General features: G+C 41.7%; 1 protein-coding gene across 1 annotated transcript; it reads right to left on the reverse strand.

Moving 5' to 3' along the window:
- Positions 1 to 830: 830 nt before the first annotated feature.
- Positions 831 to 6,087, reverse strand: LOC132484616 (PR domain zinc finger protein 2-like). The gene is given in 4 exon segments (XM_060091382.1): positions 831 to 1,551; positions 1,554 to 4,757; positions 4,760 to 5,451; positions 5,499 to 6,087. Coding segments are annotated over 4 exon segments (4,992 nt in total). The 5' UTR covers positions 6,017 to 6,087; the 3' UTR covers positions 831 to 973.
- Between the last annotated feature and the right edge of the window lie 12,606 nt (positions 6,088 to 18,693).

Here is an 18,693-nt window from a genome sequence, read left to right on the forward strand (position 1 = left end):
TAGATTACTTTTAAAGTTGAGAACAACAATAAAAAAAACAACACGAATAAAACTTAGGCATTTTCCACCAACTCCGTCATTCATTAGAGGGAAGGCATATAATAATGCATGGAGAAATGATACTTGTATACTCAGAAATAGGCCAATTCGTTGGTTTTTTTAAATCTCTATTAGAGACTGATGCGTAAAACCTGATAAGTAAATTCATTTACACTTAGGTGTAGACATACATCTATACAGGCCTGTGATGTATCCTGGGCACTGATATATTGCTACCGTCTCCGATAATACAACAGTTATAAATTAATGCCAGATAATAACCTGAGAGGATAATGTCCATTTGGATATATAAACATGACACTGGAAGAGGCATAAAAAAGAGTCCATATCCAATCTGGTTTCCTCTCCATTATGCTGGCAATTGGCTTGTGATAAAAAACAACAAACAAACAACAACAACAAACAGGCTGAGAAAGAAGCTAAATGCCTCTGAAAGGCATCAAGAGCTGGTGTGACCAAAACATTATAAAACGAGTGCATCAGAATCCGTCATCCCTGAAATCTACAACAAACTACTGATAAAACAGAGAACTTGCTTTGCAAGATTAGGTTCAACTCATCCCCTTCTCTGCTCTGTGCCAAAAGCCAGGGCCACGCTCAGGTCTGAGTTACCAGTCCCGTGACGAGGAGCCAGGTCAGCTAGCCCGTGCTATAGCGCCCTCCTCTGTGCATCTCAATCACCTGTGAGCCCAGCACGTGTGTTGGGCACCAGCGAAGAAGCGGATGCCTGACTCTAACCAGGGCAACAAGAAGCCTGCTGGCAAATCAGCTGTGTGTTAGGGTTTCTGAGTCAGCTTCAACTGGTCTTGCAAGCTTGGTAGATTTCGTATCCTTTGCCGTAGTGCTTATCCTAAGTTGAGCATGCATTATCTTTATTTAGTCAATTAAGGTTTGTTTTGTTTGGGGGGCTTTTCTACTGGAAGTTCCTGAAGTCCTTCAGCTCCTGCTTGCCGCTGCTATCCTCCCTCCTGTTCTCACTCGGGTCGGCAGCAGCTGCCAGCTGCAGGCTTCGGGTGATTGGCCCCCCACTTCGTTCTCTAGATTTTACACTGAACCTGTCTGTCCGCTTCTTACTGGCCAAGGCCGATTTGCTCTGTAAGACAGCTCTGCTTTTCTGTGCCCTCACGTGCAGGCTCCCAGAGGTCTTGCCCGACAGCTGAGCTGCAGGATTCTTGGCCGCAGCTCTGGGCTTCTTGCTCTCGTTGTGAGTCATTTTGGCCATTCGGATCGGGCTTAAGTTCCTTAAGGAGGAGCTCGGTTTTTTGGACTTAACGGAAGCTGCAAATTTAACATTCTGCTTGGACCTGAAGGACGAGGAGGGCAGTGGGACCTGTGCAGGGCCCGAGCTGCGAGCTCTGGTCTTGCCCAGAGGCGCCTGCATGCTCTGCATTTTGATCTCTGCATCCGCTGTCCGTCTGCGGTGGCTGCTGCTGTTGTTTCTGTCACTACTTGCAGGTGATGGGTGTCCTCCTTTCTTGGATGAATGGGAAGCTTTTTTTTGGAAGGAGAAAGAGGTTTCTTGGGACAGCTGAAGGCGGCGTGCTTGTTCAGGCTCCCGATGTACATGAACTCTCTGTTGCAGTACGGGCAGATGTGCGCGGACGGCTCAGGCGCGTTTTTTAGGTCGGCTTTCTGCTTTGCAGATTTGTTTTTTTGAAGGATGGCTTTCTGGACAAGCGGGTTTTTTTTCTTCAACGCATTTAAGTTGAACTTATTCGAGGACATTTTGCTGAGTTCAACACTAAAGTTCAGTCTTTTGGGCTGTCCCATTCGTCAGAAGGCGTTCTTCCCAGAGTTGTCCAAAACAACCACACCGTTTTTGGGCTGCACAGTCTGCTTCAGCAGGACTGGATTTTTCTTCGGGGTATACCTCTTCTTGTCGCTGGCGGAGGCAAATGCCAGGATGTGTTTGTGCAGCTCAGGCATGTTGTCCACACCTTTCCCACACTTGGTGCAGCGAATGGCGGTGGTAAACGTCTGTGGGATGTTGTGTGTAGTGAAATTTGTGGCCGTCACACCAATGCCCAGGGGGTTGCGGTGATGGTACTGAAATGGAGGTGGTTTAAAGCTTGGGTAATGTTGATTGAGACCCAACCGAACATCTGGATCTTTCGTCTTTATTCCAGAAGCCATTATTTTTATGGTCGTGTAAAGCTCTTCTGAGGAATCGTTCAGCTCCTCTTCTTCTTTAGACATTTCTAAAGGATCTTCTGGCAAACTCTGCATATGATCTACGTGGGCCTTGCTGGGATCCATAAAGTTCTGGGGCCTCAGGGTGCCGCTTTCAAACTCATGGTGTGTGCACACCTTATCGGGGTGGAGATCTCGCTGGTGCTGCTGCAGATTGCACAAAAACGCAAATTCTTTTTTACAAACCGAACACACAAAGATATTCCTAACTCCATGAAGCAAAAAGCGATGTTCTGACAAGTCAGTTTTAGCCTTAAAGAGCTGCACACAAAATTCACATTTGAAGGGCCATTCCTCAGCATGAATGGATAAATGTTTGGTTAGATCTTTAATGGAAAGAAAAGGTGATTCACAGACGTTGCAGACAAAATTTTTGTTGAATGTCTCCTGAACGATATCCCGCGCAGTGGCAGACTGGGATTCTTCCCTCGCTCTCAGACCTTCATTCTCTAATTCCTCCTGTTTAAAAGATATCATGGGGAGAGAGGCTTCCAGATTATCCCCCGAGGAAACCACAGACGATACTGCCGAGAGAGGAGGTGGCGAAGGAGAAGAGGAGGAGGATGAAGAAGAGAATGAAGGCGAAGAAGATGAGGAGGAAGATGAAGAGAGCGTCGGAGGCCCCGGTGAAGCAGCAGACATAAGGGGCTCCACGGAAGGAATGGGAGATGGTGAGGGAGACACCGTTGGGGAAAGAATTGGAAGTGGGGGCTGTGCGGTGGCATTCGAGAGTGGGGAGGGACACGGATGAGGGGATGCCCCGGAAGAGGGGGCCGGAAGAGGTACAGTAGGAAGCAGCGGAGGGGGTGGGGTGGCAACGGTTAACACAGGAGGACAGGGCTGGGGGGAAGAGGGATTGGTTGGGGTCAAGAGGGGAGGCAGCTGCCCGGAAGAAAGGGAAGATGTCTGCAGGGCAGGTGACGAAGGAGACTCGCCAGGAGGAGCCGGTAAGCTAGAGTCGGGACCAAGGTCAGGGTCCGGCTGAGGATCTAGGGGTTTACAAGGACTGGGGCTCCTGGTCACATCTGGAGCATTTTCTATAGGTAAGTCGACGCCATTGTATTCATTGAGAAGGACCTTCTGTAACATGCAGGTGGTTGGCTTCTTTTTCTTTACAGCATTGCAGGCTGGCTGCACCAAATGATTTTCTTTGAATTCCTTGCCTTCAGAGTCACTACTAGGCTTTTTATGCACACTGAGATCTAACACAGATTCCCACTGGACCGGAGCCTTGCCTGTACCCTCGGCCTTCTGTTTTACACCACTGGACAAATCCAGTGGCTGTTGGTTGCATACGTTGCTAAAAGTAGAACTAGCTGCCCACTCTTTAGATACTTTATATTCATCAAAGACTGGAGGGCTCCCAGTTTCTCTCTCATCTCTCCAAGACAAACTCCATGCTGGTGAGTTGCTATGACTTTCTAATTTGGGCTTTTTGGAACTCAGAACTGCCTCAGTCCACATGGCTTTCCCATCGCCCGGCTTCCCAAAGTCTCGAAGGGCAGGACTGTGCTGTGGGGAGCTGGGGGGAGAGCTGGTCCGCCTCTTAAACCTGCTCGAGGTCACAGGGAGCATCGACGCAGGCGTGGACACACAGACAGGACCTAATTTAGGTATTTCAGTGGCTGAAATCCCTGCGGGAGGAGTTAGTTTATCCTGGGTCTGAGGAAGTTGTTTGAGCTTTGATGACAAATACACATTTTTTTCTTTGTGGAACGAAACGGCCTCTGTGGTTGATATTCTGAGAGGCAGGCTCAGGGAACACGAAGGTGCTACGGGATCATACTCGGCCTCGGCTTTAATTCTGGGCAACACAGGGGGACTGGCAGTCCTCCGTCTCTTGGACTCACTGTTTGTGCTGCTGGAAGGCTCTTTAGGAAGATCATCCGTTACAGGGACCTGTGTGGTCTTTATATTTTGAGTTATTTCCACTGTAACTGGGGTGAGCAGACAGTTGATGCCGTACACGTCTGCCGAACCGGATTCCATCTCAATGACATCACAGTTACTGGTGCTGCAGCTGGTCTGAATTTTACCATCAATATAGTAATTCAAATTTTCAGAGATATTGCTAGAAATATCCATGATGTACACGTCGTCTGCCTCCCCTTCCTCCTCTGGCTCGGTGCTGGGTACGTAGACGCTCTGGGCAGGCAGGGCCTGCTCTGCCGGGGGCCGCTGCTCTTCGAGGAGACCCCCTTTCCGCCGCACCCCCTTAGGGATCAGGTGCCGCTCGTGGACCCTGCGCTGATGCCGCCTCATGTTAGTGTGGGTTCCGAAAACCTTTTTACAGTATTGGCACGGATGAAGCTCTTTAACTTCTCCGTTCTCTTCTCCAACAGAAGAATTGACTGTGTCTGGGGAAGCCTTCTCTGAATTCAAGGCCAGAGAATCTTGCCCGAGACTGGGAGGCTGCGCGTCATCCTTCGCAGGGGCGCCGTCCCCGGGCGCCTTGCCATCGGCTGGGTCCTCCGGCGGCCGGAGCGTCAGGCTGGGCTTGCGCTTCAGCGCCGCTCGTGCGGCCGCCGGTTGATCTGCGTGCCGAACGCCTTCCCGCAGTACTTGCACTTGAAGGCGTGGTTTACCGTGGATATGTGGATGTGCATATGCCGCTCCAGCCCTTGTTTGGTCGTGAACTTCCTCTCGCAATGCTGACACGGAAACAGAAACGTTTCAAACACGTCACCGTTGGCCTCTTCTTTAGCTTTGGGAATTCTGAGAGCAGGTGCTACGTCCGGAGAGTCTCCAAGAGCGCCCGTCGGAACAGTCTGTGGCTCTTCTAATAAATCCTCCGGCCTCTCGTCACACCGCATCTCCGGCTCTCCCACGGCGCTCTCGCCTGGCACGCCAGCCGCCTCCTCCTCCTCCTCGTCCAGCTCCTCCTCCTCCCCCTCCTCCTCCTCTTCCTCCTCCGCGTCGTTCGCCTCGCTACGCGCCGCGTCCAGCTCTGCGGCCGGTCCCGCCTGGGGGTCCTGGGCAGGGGGCGGGAGGGCGGGCTCCGGAGGCACATCCTGACTAACCGCCTCCTGAAGGACAGCCGTCTGCTCGGGGGCGGAAGCGGAAGGCTTCTCGTCTTCGTCTCTGGGGCCTTCCACAGAATCTCTCATATTTGCAGAGGTGGAATCTGGCTCACTTGTCTTCAGCTGTATGTCTTCAGTTTTGTTTGCTTTGTTTTTATTTTCTTGGGATTTTTTTCTTCCCCTCAGGTTCCTGAAGGGTCCTACATAGAGGCTCTGCCAGCTGCGTGCTCCAGTTGGTCTTTCCTGCTTTTCGGGGAGCTCCGCTTGCTCCGGGCGCTGGCTCGCTCTTCCTCAATCGCAGCTGCTATCTCGGGGTTGTCTTCCCCATTGTACCAGACCAGGAGCTCCTCACCCGGCGCGATTGGCTTTAAAGTTTTATAGTAAATGGCCCTGTTGATTTCCAGTGGAAGTAAATTTTGCTCTTCTCCTGAGCAAGCCCAATTCACATAGCGCAGCCAGTTCCCCTTCTCTGGATCGGTGGCATCAATGCACATCCACACCAAATTTGGGTAATAGACCTCCCACAAGTATACATTATTCTTAACCTGAGATCTTTTTTTCTTATCACCAACAAATGGCCCAAACTTTTTGTCTTTTAAAATTGGCTTAGTGGCCCAGACACCAACCCGAGTCTTGTCAACAGCAGATGGGAAAAGCCTCACTTCCTCTGGAAGGCCTCGAAGCACATGCTCAGGTACCTCGGCCAGGGTCTCGGCGGCTGCCACAGGCTCAGCGTTCTGATTCATTTTCAATTCCTGTTGTGTTCTGAAAAGATACACACAACAAAGAAACTTCCTTGGTTACATGAGCCCTGCGCCCGCCGCGCCCCGCGCCTCAGAGCGCCGAGAGCCGCCACCCTAACCGCCGCCGCCCCTCCGCCGGCCCAGGAGCCCGCAGCCGCGCTGCCGCCATCTTGGCTCTGGTCGGACTGATATTTTCTTTGTGGCCAAATAAAGAGTCAGTGTCTGAAATTTTCTATAAGCAATTTTAAAAAGTATTTATTTATGTGATACAAGTTTTCCTCTCTATAGAGCTGTTTGAAAGATCTGTTATTCAGATTTCTATTATTTCTAGGATTATTTTTGCTGACTTGTATCAAAGACTGAAAGACATGTCTTAAAATATCCTACTAGTACTATGTTCTCCTGTTTCCCTTTTTATTTCTAGCAGTTTTTATTCATATATTACAATTGCAAGGTGATTACCCCCCTCAATTACTAGATTCTCCTTATTTTGGTATAAATATAGATATATTTCCACCAAAAGACCATGAACACTTCCAGGAGAGACACAGTAATCTACTTTTTCACCTCCAGACATGGTGCCTGGAAAACAACAGAGAGAAGTTTCAGTAGGGGGTGAATTGTAATATTCTAAGGTCCAAGCTTACAGAGGCTGAAAAACAGTGCCTTCTGGAGTTGACACTCTGAGTAGGGCGTAAGGCACAAAGGATGTTTGCTAAATGATTATTTCTCATCTTACACGTAGTACCAGTCACCAGGGCACAAACACTGTGCATCTATACCAACTCTCTGGAACTCTCCTTTTAAATGATACTCACAAAAATTCTTATTTCATGAAAATAATTATGTAGACTTTCATCAAAGTTTACTATGAGTAAATTTTTAGTAAAACCTTACAGTTCTTAAATAGCAAGACACTTTGGCCTCTGGATGGAGGGATGTTCTTTTTAGGAGCTTTAACATGAGGATGTATAATTTATCCAGTCTATTTTTATCTATAGCATAAACCATTCTTTTGGAAATTAAAACAGTTGATATATCGCCATCATTGTAATCATTATTCAATATTTACTGACCATGTGCCAAGATCTTTAAAAAATTCTATATGCTGAGCATATTAAACAGAGAAAACAGCAGAGCTCAGCTAAATGTTAACTGTTATTCCCCTTTCCTTGGAATCTTACCAAGACTTTAGGAAAAGTCATAATTCGTCTTTTTTTTTTTTTCTTTTAACATCTTTATTGGAGTATAATTGCTTTACAATGGTGTGTCAGTTTCTGCTTTATAACAAAGTGAATCAGTTATACATATACATATATCCCCATATCTCTTCCCTCTTGTGTCTCCCCCCCCCCCACCCTCCCTATCCCACCCCTCTAGGGGGTCACAATGCACTGAGCTGATCTCCCTGTGCTATGCGGCTGCTTCCCACTAGCTATCTATTTTACATTTATTAGTGTATATATGTCCATGCCTCTCTCTCACTTTGTCCCAGCTTACCCTTCCCCCTCCCTGTATCCTCAAGTCCATTCTCTAGTAGGTCTGCGTCTTTATTCCCATCTTGCCCCTAGGTACTTCATGACCATTTTTTTGGTTTGTTTTTTAGATACCATATATATGTGTTAGCATACGGTATTTGTTTTTATATTTCTGACTTACTTCACTCTGTATGACAGACTCTAGGTCCATCCACCTCACTACAAATAACTCAATTTCATTTCTTTTTATGGCTGAGTAATATTCCATTGTATATATGTGGCACATTTTCTTTATCCATTCATCTGTCAATGGACACTTAGGTTGCTTCCATGTCCTGGCTATTGTAAATAGAGCTGCAATGAACATTGTGGAACATGACTCTTTTTGAATTATGGTTTTCTCAGGGTATATGCCCAATAGTGGGATTGCTGGGTCATATGGTGGTTCTATTTTTAGTTTTTTAAGGAAACTCCATACTGTTCTCCATAGTGGCAGTATGAATTTACATTCCCACCAACAGTGCAAGAGGGTTCCCTTTTCTCCACACCCTCTCCAGCATTTATTGTTTGTGGATTTTTTGATGATGGCCGTTCTGAGCAGTGTAAGATGATATCTCACTGTAGTTTTGATTTGCATATCTCTAATGATTAATGATGTTGAGCATTCCTTCATGTGCTTGCTGGCAATCTGTATCTCTTCTTTGGAGAAATGTCTATTTAGGTCTTCTGTCCATTTTTGTATTGGGTTGTTTATTTTTTTGATATTGAGCTGCCTGAGCTGCTTGTAAATTTTGGAGATTAATCCTTTGTCAGTTGCTTCATTTGCAAATATTTTCTCCCATTCTGAGGGTTGTCTTTTGGTCTTGTTTAAGGTTTCCTTTGCTGTGCAAAAGCTTTGAAGTTTCATTAGGTCCCATTTGTTTATTTTTGTTTTTATTTCCATTTCTCTAGGAGGTGGGTCAAAAAGGTTCTTGCTGTGATTTATGTCAAAGAGTGTTCTGCCTGTTTTCCTCTAAGAGTTTGATAGTGTCTGTCCTTACATTTAGGTCTTTAATCCATTCTGAGTTTATCTTTGTGTATGGTATTAGGGAGTGTTCTAATTTCATTCTTTTATACATAGCTGTACAGTTTTCCGAGCACCACTTATTGAAGATGCTGTCTTTTCTCCACTGTATATTCTTGCCTCCTTTATCAAAGATAAGGTGACCATACGTGTGTGGGTTTATCTCTGGGCTTCCTATCCTGTTCCATTGATCTATATTTCTGTTTTTGTGCCAGTACCATACTGTCTTCATTACTGTAGCTTTGTAGTATAGTCTGAAATCAGAGAGCCTGATTCCTCCAGCTCCATATTTCTTTCTCAAGATTGCTTTGGCTATTCGGGGTCTTTTGTGTTTCCATACAAATTGTGAAATTTTTTGTTCTAGTTCTGTGAAAAATTCCAGTGGTAGTTTGATAGAGATTGCATTGAATCTGTAGTCATTGTTTTGGGTAGTATAGTCATGTTCACAATGTTGATTCTTCCAATCCAAGAACATGGTATATATCTCCATCTGTTTGTATCATCTTTAATTTCTTTCATCAGTGTCTTATAATTTTCTGCATACAGGTCTTTTGTCTCCTTAGGTTTATTCCTAGGTAGTTTATTCTTTTTGTTGCACTGGTAAATGGGAGTGTTTTCTTTATTTCACTTTCAGGTTTTTCATCATTAGTTTATAGGAATGCAAAAGACTTCTGTGCATTAATTTTGTATCCTGCTACCTTACCAAATTCATTGATTAGCTCTAGTAGTTTTCTGGTAGCATCTTTAGGATTCTCTGTGTATAGTATCATGTCATCTGCAAACAGTGACAGCTTTACTTCTTCTTTTCCTATTTGGATTCCTTTTATTTCCTTTTCTTCTCTGATTGCTATGGCTAAAACTTCCAAAACTATGTTGAATAATAGTGGTGAGAGTGGGCAACCTTGTCTTGTTCCTCATCTTAGTGGAAATGGTTTCAGTTTTTCACCATTGAGGACGATGTTGACTGTGGGTTTGTCATATATGGCCTTTATTATGTTGAGGTAAGTTCCCTCTATGCCTACTTTCCGGAGAGTTTTTATCATAAATGAGTGTTGAACTTTGTCGAAAGCTTTTTCTGCATCTATTCAGATGATCATACGGTTTTTCTCCTTCAGTTTGTTAATTTGGTGTATCAGATTGATTGATTTGCATATATTGAAGAATTCTTGCATTCCTGGGATAAACCCCCTCAATCATGGTGTATGATCCTTTTAATGTGCTGTTGGAATCTGTTTGCTAGTATTTTGTTGAGGATTTTTGCATCTATGTTCATCAGTGATATTGACCTGTAGTTTTCTTTCTTTGTGACGTCTTTGCCTGGTTTTGGTATCAGGGTGATGGTGGCCTCGTGGAATGAGTTTGGGAGTTTTCCTCCCTCTGCTATATTTTGGAAGAATTTGAGAAGGATAGGTGTTAGCTCTTCTCTAAATGTTTGATAGAATTCTCCTGTGAAGCCATCTGGTCCTGGGCTTTTGTTTGTTGGAAGATTTTTAATTATAGTTTCAATTTCAATGCTTGTGATTGGTCTGTTCATATTTTCTATTTCTTCCTGCTTCAGTCTTGGAAGGTTGTGCATTTCTACGAATTTGTCCATTTCTTCCAGGTTGTCCATTTCATTGGCATATAGTTGCTTGTAATAATCTTTCATGATCCTTTGTATTTCTGCAGCGTCAGTTCCTACTTCTCCTTTTTCATTTCTAATTCTACTGATTTGAGTCTTCTCCCTTTTTTTCTTGATGTCTGGCTAATGGTTTATCAATTTTGTTTATCTTCTCAAAGAACTAGCTTTTAGTTTTATTGATCTTTGCTATCGTTTCCTTCATTTCTTTTTCATTTATTTCTGATCTGATCTTTATGATTTCTTTCCTTCTGTTAACTTTTGGGTTTTTCATATTTCGTCTTTAGCAGTATATCTGTGCCGTTTAACTAAAATCTACTTAAATTACTTGTGTATGTGGTAGAAACAGTAAGTTAGGTTCTCCTTGGTAATTAATGTGGAGACTTTTGAACTGGATGAATTTAATATACAATAACTATTCTGGAAATGAAAACTAGCAACAACTTTTTCACACATCTCTTCCAAGGTAGAGGCAAGACTGACATGTCAGTTAGTAGTTATTTCTGCTGTGTGGGACAGATATAGTGGCTTAACAAAAACGTTTATTTTTTGCACACAACGAGCAGCCTGGTGGTGGGAAGTTTTATTGGGGGAAGTGTCTTCATGATGCTGTTACTCTCCTGGATTGTTTTATCTTCCTGGTGGTGCACCCTCCTCCATGGAAGAATATTTTTCTTCATTTTGTCATCTAATCACAAAATGGCTGAGGTGTCCTCATCACACCATCTGCTTTGCAAGCAAAAAGAAAAAGGAAAGAAAACAGGAAGGGCTGGCACTTATATCAGAAAGAGCAAAGCTTACCTGGAAAGCCTCAACTTCTATCTTATGGCCACAGCTGTGTAGCTTGAACACTCCTTAGCTGTAAGGGAGTCTAAGGAGTTGAATGTTTTCAACTGGGCATATTGCCATCATGAATAAAATCAGGTTTTCTCAGGAGGAAGGAGAAAGGGATGTTTGATACTCACTAGTAGTTTTCTATTGGGACCTTTCTGCTCATGCAGGAGAGATCACTGCCTACCATTATGTCAATATTTCCATCCATGCCCCGAGAGTTACAGACAGGCAAAGCAGTTGTGAGCTCACAGGATACCTTTGAGAATTTGAAAAAGGTGGATGTGCTGAGGAAATGCAGCCCTATGTTGGAGCACATGCCTTAGTGAATGGAGTGTGACTTACATTTCAGCCTCCACTTACCTGTTTGTAAAGATACCTGTGTATAGGGAACAACCTGCACAGCTGCATAAAGGGCCACGAGGGACAGGACAGAGGTAAAGTAGAAGGAGGGGATTAGTGATTGATCTTAGCTTCTTTGACAGAGATACACTAAGTTCTATCTGCTCTGCCCTTCTTTCTTTTGGAATCAAAGGTAACCATGTTCAACAATTACTACAGGTTTGCAGAAACTGTGAAGCAGATGTATGAAATATTTTTCAGTCTTAATGAAATTTTCCTGGTAGCTTGTAAACTTTTGATAGCTGATTACAAAAAGGGAAGGAAAATCTACTTCCTGGGGATATTTAAGCAAAACCTTAAGTCATCACAAAGAGCTGTGGGTGAGTAGGTTATTAAACACATGTGAAGAGTTATAATAATTATTACAGAAGCATATGAAAAGTATATCTCCACGAAATATTCTCTTGTGTAACTAGAAGGACGAAGCCAACAGTGTTGAAAGGGAGAATACTGAGGCTATTATCATCCGTCCTTCACTGTCCTTCTGCTGGATTTAGGATCCTTTTTCCCCTCAGTGTAGAATAATTTAACAATCCCAAAAAGAAGCACACATGATATCTCTCAGCTATTGTTGTATTTACTGCATGTCTCTTGTTTCATGATAAAGACGCTGTTGCCATCATTCTGAATGTGATGGTGTTTGCAGAACATAAGATATGATCCCTCTTTAAATAGAATGCTTGCCAATCATCCTTAACTGTTTTCTCTTAAGGTACTTTGTCTTTTAGGCAGGGTTATCAAGAGAAGGCTCAGCTCTTTCTTCGAAGTTGTCAGATCTTATAATACCTCATTACTCCTTGCTCTGTCCTCAATTCAGCTCTGGATATTTTGCCCCCACCCCTTTTTTTTATTTAAAGAAGTTTAACAATTAGCATATATTCTGTGTAAAGAAATAGTCTAGTCTTCTAGCTGCCTACTTTATCTTATTTAAATCACCTATTTATTAAGGCATCAGAGGAGAGACTTTAAGAAATCACCTGGTTCAGCCCTTATCCCACTTCTCTCATTTGCCAAACAATTGAAATCTGATAGCCACTTTCCTTGTTAATTTTTAAAAATTAATTAATTAATTAATTTTATTTTTGGCTGTGTTAGGTCTTTGTTGCTGTGCATGGGCTTTCTCTAGTTGCAGTGAGCGGGGACTACACTTCATTGCAGTGCACAGGCTTCTCATTGCGGTGGCTTCTCTTGTTGTGGAGCACAGGCTCTAAGCGTGTGGGCTTCAGTAGTTGTAGCACACGGGCTCAGTAATTGTGGCTTGGGGGCTCTAGAGCGCAGACTCAGTAGTTGTGGTGCACAGGCTTAGTTGCTCCGCAGCATGTGGGATCTTCCCGGACCAGGGCTCCAACCCGTGTCCCCTGCATTGGCAGGCAAATTCTTAACCACTGTGCCACCAGGGAAGTCCTTTGTTAAAGTTTTTACACAGTCCATAAGCTTTCTTGCTATCATTTTGTATTAATCATCCTTATGTACAAAATTTTCCATATGTCCATTCACTCATTCATTCATTAATTTCTAGTTTTATTGTATTGTATTCAGAAAGTGCTGTTTGTAGCAATTCTACTTTATGGAACTTATGAATGCTTTCTTTGTGATCTAATATGAGATTGATCTTAGTGAATGTTCCTTATGAACTTGAGATGAGGATATGCTCTTAATTATTAGAATGTAAATTTCAATATACTTTCACATGAAATATGAAATCTACTAGTAGATTTCATATAAAATCTACTTTATTATGTTGTTATTGTCCATATCTTTTTATTTTTGGCCCACTTGGTCTGTTTTGACTGAAAGTTGTGTGTAAATTCTCCTAGTGTAAGTTTTTCTCCCAATGTCTCTTTGAATCTCTTGTGTTTCTGCTTTACAAAGTGGTTGCTATATTGTGTGATAGACAGATATTTACAATGTTAGGTATTCATAGTGAATTGTTTTCAGCATTGTTTTCAGCATTAAACAGTTTCCTTGTCAGGTTTAATGCTTTTTGGCTTGGATTCTGACTTGGTTTACTTGATATAGATATTGAAACTCCAGTTTTCTTATCGTTTCCATTCGACTGGTATAACATTAATTTTTGCTTTATTTTCAGCCTCTCTGAATCACTTTGTTTTAGGTATGTCTCTTGCACACAACATATAATTATTGCCTTGTGAGACAAATCGAGATGTTTTTCTTTTACTAGGAAAGTTCATTCTCATTTATTGATATGACTGATATTTTTTTTTTTGTTTTTTTTTTTTTTTTTTTTTGCTGTACGCGGGCCTCTCACTGCTGTGGCCCCTCCCGTTGCGGAGCACAGGCTCCGGACACACAGGCTCCGCGGCCATGGCTCGCGGGCCCAGCCGCTCCGCGGCATGTGGGATCCTCCGGGATCGGGGCACGAACCCGTGTCCCCTGCATCGGCAGGCGGACTCTCAACCACTGCGCCACCAGGGAGGCCCATGACTGATATTTTTGAACCTGACTGTCATATCATTTTATATTATACATTGCTATATCATGTTTACCTTTTTTCTTTCTCTACATAATGTGTTTCCTTTTCTTTTCTTAAACATTATTTTCTCTTTAATGAAGCTTTATATTTTTGTTCCAGGAGTTTTACACTTTATACTTTTTAATGTCCTTTATCAAGTTTTCTTAATATGACCATTAAGTGTCTGGGTTATTGATATTTAGTGTCAGTTTTTAGTGACACCTATATATTGCCTATCAATACATCAATGCACCTCTATATTTCTTGGACAGTGTGGTGGTTTGGGATGCTTATGTGATTATAGTTTAAGGACACTTCATGTCAGAGTAAATGATTGCAGTCTCTTTAGTGGATGACTTTTTCTTTTTTGTTCAATTAGGAGAAGTTTGTTTACCTTGAAATTTCTGCTTTACTTCTGTTTTGAGGGATTGTAAAACTTCTCCTCTTGCTTCTTTTATACTTAAGCACACAAAAGTGTCTCTCCCTTCCTTTTTACCTTTGTTTCCCCAGAAGTATCACCTTCCCAAGACTGCCTCCTCATGTATGTATTTAAATCCCTTTTCTGTAGTCAGTGTTCTGAAGGACCAGAACTCTTCTTCAGTAGTTTTGCATGTAAGGAAGACTTCCCCTTTCTGGGAGATTTTGACTCAATCTTTTGTTCTCTAGCACAGTTTTTCTGGACCTCTGGGCCTCTCTGCAAAGACTTGCATCAGGGGCTTGATAAATAGGTATGTTATCTTGCTTTATTAAATTTACAAATAATTTTGAGTTTGTTATATGGAAAGAAAGGGAGTTGTGTGGCTCATCTGTATAGTTTTGGAGGATGGCTAGAGAGATTTGGATTTAGACAATTGTGAAGCTACATGGAGGTCCTCTGTTGTCCCTGGTTTATAGATGAGACAACCAAGACTTAGTGAGTTCGGGTGATTACCACAACACAGCTTAAATGTCACATGTCCACTTAACCACTATCTATACTGCTTCTGAAATTACAAATATAGTTTAATTTGCAGTTCATCCAACCAACGTATGTTATTCACAGCAATTACCCCAAGAAACAAAACTGACATTGTAGCAGAATAGCATATCAAAGTGGTCAAGCTACTTAGGAAACAGCTTTAAAATGAGACAGTCCAAACCTTAGGACTTGGGGAGAATAAGTGAGTAAGGTCAGAATGGACAGATAAACTGTGAAAATATGCAATGTGAAATGGACCAAAGTACACAATGAGAGAAATCTAACTTCAGGATCAATAAAGAAGTAGAAAAAGTCGTGGATTTAGGAAGGTGTCATTCGTTTTCAGGAAGGGAAATCAGCATAAGCATTAGCTTATGTCCAGGATAAGCACAGTTAGGGAAATAAATTTGTACTTTCCTGAAACCATAAACCAAATAAAATTAATGTGATATAACCAATCTTTTGAATAATCCTCACCATTATTCTCCTTTAAAAATTAATATTTGCTATTTGTTTGGGTACCTGGGATCTTAAACTGAAAATGGCAAGATGTATTTTCAAAGAGTGGTCACTTTCAAATGTTTGAGGGATGGAAAAATGAAGCTGCATAGAGCACAGATAATTATCACCTGAAGGCTCAAAAGGAAGTGGATCTGTGAACATGCAGAAAGATAAGTGCCTTTGAAAGAACTAAATGTTCCCAATGATACATTGTGTTTCTATGCTTCATATTGATTCTGAGAAATGGCAGGTCCAATCTGCGGATTTAGGGTGTGCTTAATATGATATAAGTGAGAGCTCAGCAAGTTTCTCAAGAAACCTTGTTCTTCTCAGATATTCAGAGACTATGGAAACCTACATCTGCCTAATGCCAGCTTGGTATGTTTCTGGCAAACAGGCCTAAGGTTTTGATGTTATGGTTATTGTTTGTTACTTTCATATTCTTCTTGGGGGAAATGTGACCTGGTGGAGTAAGCAAACAGCCAGAATTCTGTGACCTTTAGGCTGTCTTGTGTTTGAATGCTTTATTTTGTATTAAAAATTGTTTCTTCTATGCATATTTCTAAAATTAATGGATGCCTCATTCATAAAGAAGAGAGATTCAGTTTCTTGGTGGATAAATCTAATTCTAGAGAACATAAGCAATATTTCACATTATATTCTTACTCAAAGGAGGGCACCAGATTTTGCTGAGATATATACAGAAAATGTATTGAAATTTAGAGACAACATTTCCTTGCTATTTATGGTGAAATAAGCTGTTTGCAGCATATAGTCGTCTGCTTCATTTGACATTGTTGATTGCTCTCTCCATCTTGAAATTCTCCTTTTTTTCATACTTTGATGACTTTTCTCTCTCTTTTCCCTCCCTGGAATAAAATGGTGAATTTATTTTTATTTTATATTTTACATTGTATTTTGATAAAATACATTTAACATAGTATTTACCATCTTAACCATTTTAAGTGTACATACAATTCAGTGGTATTAAGTACATATATAATGTTGTGTAACCATCACTACCCTTCCTCTCCAGAACTCTTTTCATCTTTTAAGACTGAAATGCTATACCTGTTAAACAGTAACTCCCTGTTTCTCCCTGCTCCCAGTCCTCGGCAGCCACCATTTACTTCCTGTATCTATGATTTTGACTACTCTAGGTACCTCATGTAGATGAAATCATACAGTATTTTTCTCTATGTGACCTACTTATTTCACTTAGCATAACGTCCTCAAGGTTTATCTATGTTGTAGCGTATGTCAGAATTTCCTTCCTTTTTAAGGCCAAATAATATTCCATTGTACAGACAGGTTGGGGGAACCGATAGTTAGGGAGGATTGACATGTACACACTACTACATTTAAAATGGATAACCAACAAGGACCTACTCTATAGCACAGGAACTCTGCTCAATAGTATGTTAACAACCTAAATGGGAAAAGAATTTGAAGAAGAATAGATACATGTATAGGTATAATTGAATCACTTTGCTGTACACCTGAAACTATCAAAACATTGTTAATCAACTATACTCCAATATAAAATAATAAGTTAAAAAATATTCCATTGTATGCATATACCACATTCTAATCCATTCACCTGTCAGTGGACATTTAGGTTGCTTCCACATTTTAGCTCCTAGGGATAATGCTTCAGAACATGGGTGGACAAATGTCTCTTTAGGACTTTGCTTTCTGTTCTTTTGTATATTCACCCAGAAATGGAACTGCTGGATCATATGGTAATTTTATTTTTAAGTTTTTGAAGAACTGCCATATTGTTTTCCATGTGACTGTACCACTTCACTTTCCCACCAACAGTGTGTAAGTTTTCCAATTTCTCCACATCCTCAACAAAACTTATTTTCTGTTTTATGATATTTTCTAATATGTGTGAAGTGTTGTCTCACTGTGTTTTTTATTTGCAGTTCCCTAATGATTAGTCATATTAAGCAACTTTTTATATGCTACTTAGCCATTTATATACCTTCTTTGGAGAAATGTCTGTTTAAGTCCCTTGCTCATTTTTGAATTGAGTTGTTTGTTTGTTGTTGTTGAGATTTAGGAGTTCTCTATATAGCCTTGATATTCCAGTTTTTCTCTTTTGTGAGCATTTCTTCCTCCCTCCGTTCTTTAAATGAGTATTTCTCTCTAAGTGTGGTCTGCAAACTATGTAATCAGAATCACTTGGGATATGTGTTTGGGATACACCATCTCTGAATCCACCACTCTATCTGTTGAATCAGTCACTAAACTAGGGTCCCTGGATGATACATTTTAACCAGCTTTCTGAGTAGAACTTCACAAATATTAAAATTTGAGAACCTTTCCTTACATGTCAGCCCTTTCCAGGGTTTCATTTCCAGTTCACTGTTCTCAATCTCATGGTTTAAGTATCACCTACTGATATGCTGACAACTTTCAAAGGTATCATTTTCAGTCCTGATCATTTATTTTCATATATCCAGCAGACCCAGACACCTCAAAGCCAATACATGTAAAAGTGAACTTATTATCTTACTCCATAAACCTGCTCCTTCATCTGTAGTCTCCATCGGTAGCACCATCATCCGTCATCTATCATCTAGTCATTGAAGTTGAAAACTTGAAAGTTAGAAAATTGGAAACAAACTTTATTTCCCGTTCTCCTTCCCCCCTCTCCTCAACCAGTCAATCAATGCATTCAACAAATTTTACCTTCAAGTATTTCCCAAACTTTTTCCTGCTTCCCTGATACAAATATCATAGATACAATTAAGTTCTTCACCATATCTCTGCTGGGCTCTCTCCTCTGTCTTCTTTTTAAACCATCTCCCTTACAGACTTCAGTTTGGCTTATCTAAATGCAAAGTGTATCAGCTCAAGTCCCAGCAGGAAACAATGGACATCCTCAAAATAAGATTAATTCAAGGAAGCTTTATTCACAAAGAGATTATGTCCACAAGTTTGGGTGTAGGACAACTACAACGGATGGTGTAATAGTCTGGCCATGCTGTTACCACTTCTACATCCCATGGGATGACATGAGGGAGTGGCTACTGGAACACAGAAAAATAAAGTGGATAGAGCTGGCTGATTTGAAAAAAACAGAGATCTTTGATTACTCAAGGGACATCCCAGACCAAAGTTTGTTCATATCACACCAGATAAATACCACGTCCTCACTCCCACCCTCCCTCTAATCTTTGACTGGGGACCCTGTTGGGAAACCCAACTAAATATCAGAAGGCATGAGAACCTCTTGATGTAATCTGTACCAGTTAGTCTCCAAAGGCAGAGCACAGAATTGAAACAAGTGGAGAATGGCTCTTGAAGTGTAGTGGAACAATCCAGCACACAGATCTTACAACATAGCT

This window comes from Mesoplodon densirostris, chromosome 1 (assembly GCF_025265405.1).
Source record: "Mesoplodon densirostris isolate mMesDen1 chromosome 1, mMesDen1 primary haplotype, whole genome shotgun sequence".
NCBI lineage: Eukaryota > Metazoa > Chordata > Mammalia > Artiodactyla > Ziphiidae > Mesoplodon > Mesoplodon densirostris.